General features: G+C 31.9%; 1 protein-coding gene across 1 annotated transcript; it reads right to left on the reverse strand.

The window, feature by feature from the left end:
- Positions 1 to 1,528: 1,528 nt before the first annotated feature.
- On the reverse strand, positions 1,529 to 2,648 carry LOC112027395 (uncharacterized). Its single transcript, XM_024060068.1, has 3 exons — positions 2,634 to 2,648; positions 2,198 to 2,548; positions 1,529 to 2,050 (listed from the first exon to the last, which is right to left on the reverse strand). The coding sequence occupies exons 1-3, from the start codon at positions 2,646 to 2,648 to the stop codon at positions 1,529 to 1,531; spliced, it is 888 nt and encodes a 295-aa protein (XP_023915836.1).
- Between the last annotated feature and the right edge of the window lie 1,258 nt (positions 2,649 to 3,906).

Raw genomic sequence — 3,906 nt, forward strand, 5'->3', positions numbered from 1 at the left:
GCGTTTTGTAACTCGACCTCAATGAAATTGAATTATAGGTAAAAAAAATTGTCTATAACTCGATTTTATTGAAGTCGAGTTAAAAAACGTTACTATAAGTCCTTAAAATGTCACTATAGACTCCTTAAAATGCTACTATAGGACTTCAAAATTTTTTTTTCTAACTCGATTTATCATAAATCGAGTTTTAAAAGAGAAGCATTTCTCTAATTAGTTTAAGAAATGGGATATAAAGTTATTTAATTTGTCTGAAAATGGCAAAAGCCCATTTTGTCCGTACGTGACAACTTAAGGGTGGTCTAGATTTCATGAGACAAGGCTATAGCCCATCAACGAAGCGGAAGAATTTCATTAGGCCAAGAGAAGAGAACAAAATTTGACTACAAACTTGGTTACTTTATTCAATATTTTTTTTATTGAAAGTGAATTTTGATGAATCTACTATTTGGTTACGTTTTCTTCTTATATCCTCCATGTTTGCAAAACTTCTAATAATTCAAAGATCATTAGCTATGATATCAATAAATTGCATTGCAAATTTTTGTAGTCTAAAATTATACATAAAAAATAATTTATGAACCATATAAAAAATAACATATTTATATCATAAATTATTGACATATATTAAGAGTGTAAAGAACATGTAATCTAACCGTTAGAATTTCAAAATATATAGCAATGTTTATTTTTTTTTAAAGTTGTAGTCTTATGTTATAACTAAAATTGTAGCCAAATTTCATCCAAGGGGAAATTAGAAGGCTAATAAGATGGTCTTCGCAATAGAGCATATCCAAAAGGTTAGCTACCAAAAGGTTGTCCACATGATTTGTAGACGGAGGACATAAGTTGGAAACATCAATGAAGCCAGGAGATCTTGACCTCTAAGGTAAGTTATGGGTGGAGTTTTTCAGTAAAGGTAGTTTTTCTGGTGATGGATTAGAAGCGGTGGGCATTGGTTAACAAAGGGAAGAGAAGGAGGAGTTGGAGAGTTTTCAGTTAGGTTGACAGTGAAGGAGGAAGAGGTTGAGGAAGCCATATGAAAGCCGAAACTAAAAAAAAAAAAAAAAAAAAAAAAAAACAATGTTTGTTTGAATAAATTTGCAACTCATATTCTTGATATGTTGTCAGCATTGTATTTGTAATTACTATATTTCTATAGTTATATAGACACCATAAATAATCTCATTACTATTTAATTATCATTTGAAACCTTATGAATTTATACTGTGAAAAATAAACAAGATAAGACTGCAAATGATAAAATTTGTTCGTATTTATTTTACACATGTAGCTAGAAAGGAAAGAAATAGAAAAGATTGACTTGTTGCACTTTGACTGCTAGCCATTGCTAGCTAGTTAAGTACCAATGTTATTATTTGATACATGCACCTCGCAGGTCCGTGAGACCTACAAGTTGTAAGAGAACCGCTACACAGCGGTGAATAAGATGGCTCCTCTTAAAGTAGACGCTGACGTGGCTGAAACCGACAGCAGGTAGATTGAATTATATCAACAAATTGGCGGTAGTTCAGAAACACATATAAGATTGGCAATTTGGCACACATGCAAATAACCCAAACAGAACAGCAATAAATGAGAATCCCTGATGATCATGATTAATCAAACAAAAGGATGCAGAAAACGCGACCATCATGGCAGCAATTGAGATGAAAAGTGAAGTGACTCCAGTCATCAACTTAATAGGTAAAGATACAAGGAAGTCATCGTATGAATAACGCGAGGTAAGGATGCACAAGAACATTATCAGGGATGTTGATGAGCAAAATAATGCAATAGCACTTGAAACTGAATAGGCCAACTCAAGATTGTATTTCTTAGAGTTATGACTCAATCCATCAGTTGGTAGGCCACTAAACATTATAGAGCTAATTAGTGTATCAACCACCATAGATGACTTAGCTGTGTTCATCATCCACTTCTCTCCTTTCTTCCTTAAATCCTCGTGTTCCGTCGCAAATAACACATACGGTGTTTCCCCTTTTTCATTTTTCATTTCTTTGTACGAAGGTTTTACAATCTTTTCAACCTCCTTCAATTGCAGTCATAAGAAATATCACGTGAGAGAATATTTGTTAGTCCTATAATTTTGAATATTTAATGTTGAATTTGAAAAAAATAGGGAAAACATTCAATGAAATGGTTCAAATCTTACTACTCAAAGCATATGAATAAGTACCTTGAACCATAATAATTCTCGCTGCATTTGAAAAGCAGCTCCTGATATAGAATTTAGCTTCTCTTGAGGTGCCAATTCTGCAGCTAAATGCAATATGTTGTTCCCATCTTCATTTATTCCATCTCCTATAATATCTCTAATTGAGCCTATCAGTAAATTGAAGATGCTTTCATGGCGCTGCTCAACAGCAATCTGAAATATGCTTCTTTCGTTATCTATTTTCCATAATAGGTCAAAGTCAAAACGTATAAGCTTGACCAAGAACTCAACGTTGCCTACTTCTGCTGCAACAAATAGAACTTGTGAAATCTCATGGATTTCATTTATATTCTCAACATCAACCACAAAAGCCTGAAGACATAGATTAAACTGTTCATGGGCTTAAGATTGCTTTGAGTTTTCGCGTTTTAATTTCAACCCTGGAATTGACAGTTACAAAGAAAGTGGTCATACCTTGTGAATAATTTTATTTAAAGAATTGAATGGTAAAGAGTAAATGTGTTACTAGTGCATGTGAATTTGTTAATTATTAAAATTTAATATTTAGGTGAGACTAAACGGTAAATCTTGTTGGAGATTGTTAAGTCCAGCTCATGATAGAAGAATTTTATAGATTTCCATACTGGTTTTGGAATGCCATATCAATTAGAAGAATAACAAGTACACAAATTCTAATAAAAGTGGTAATTCCACATGAGAGAGAGAGAGAGAGAAGGTGGTGTTCACAGCAAAGTTAGCTAAATAATATAGTTTTTAGCAACTCAAAACACTCTTTTATCTATTTTAACACTCTCACTTTATAATATACTCAATATCAAAGGTTTTATTTTAATATTCAGCACATTAAAATAATATAAATATATAACACAATAAACAACAACCACAACTATCAGTATATTGAAATACTTTTTTTTTTAGCACCCCACATAAAGTTAGTGAGCTGCTAGAGACTATTACTCAAACTCAATATTTTTTAAGTTTGCCTTCTTGTAGAATACATTTTTAGGGTATTGGTTGCTAAATTGACTTTTTAGTCAATTTAGCAACCTTATTGAAGATGCTCTTGGTCCCTATAAATAAAGTGGTGGTGTAGCTTTATTGTTCGAGAGAGAGAGAGAGATAGAGATGTGTCTAGTTAGAGAGCTATCTAGTATGTTAGTGTCAAGACACCTTTGAGTGTATTGGCTTTCGAGATAGTTTATGTTTGAGTTTAATGAGATTTAATTTATGGTTGTGATTCTTATAAATGATAGTAGATTTTTTTGGTATTGTCTACGGATGTAGGCCAGCAATTAGCATAACCACATAAATTTTATGTATTGTGGTGCTATCTATTTTATTGTTTTGTGTGTTTTTACAATAATTCAATATTAGAGCTATTGTTTCGAATTCTTAGAACTGACAGGCACAAAGTATAATGTAGAGCTTGTTTATGGGAAAAATAGTATTTGGAAAAACACTATCAAAGACATCTTGGTGCAATAAGGATTGATTAACGTTGTATAGAAAGTCAAGGAAGTCTGATATATATAGTATGTCTAATGATAAATAGGAAGATCTTAAAACAAAAGCAATAAGTACTATTTGTTTAAGTCTTGCCCCAGAAGTAAAGTATAGTGTGCTAAATGAGACTTCTTCCTCAGAATTATGAAAAATGTTAAAAAAGATATATATGTCAAAGTTATTGAAAAAACAATTGTGATTGAAAA

The sequence above is a fragment of the Quercus suber genome, unplaced genomic scaffold (assembly GCF_002906115.3).
Source record: "Quercus suber isolate HL8 unplaced genomic scaffold, Cork oak 2.0 scaffold_100, whole genome shotgun sequence".
NCBI lineage: Eukaryota > Viridiplantae > Streptophyta > Magnoliopsida > Fagales > Fagaceae > Quercus > Quercus suber.

Bases quoted from the DNA above. Each gene is read 5' to 3' on its own strand.
- LOC112027395 (XM_024060068.1), bottom strand. The intron at 2,051-2,197 runs GTACTTATTCAT...CTGCAATTGAAG, and splicing joins GAGAATTATTATGGTTCAAG to GAGGTTGAAAAGATTGTAAA.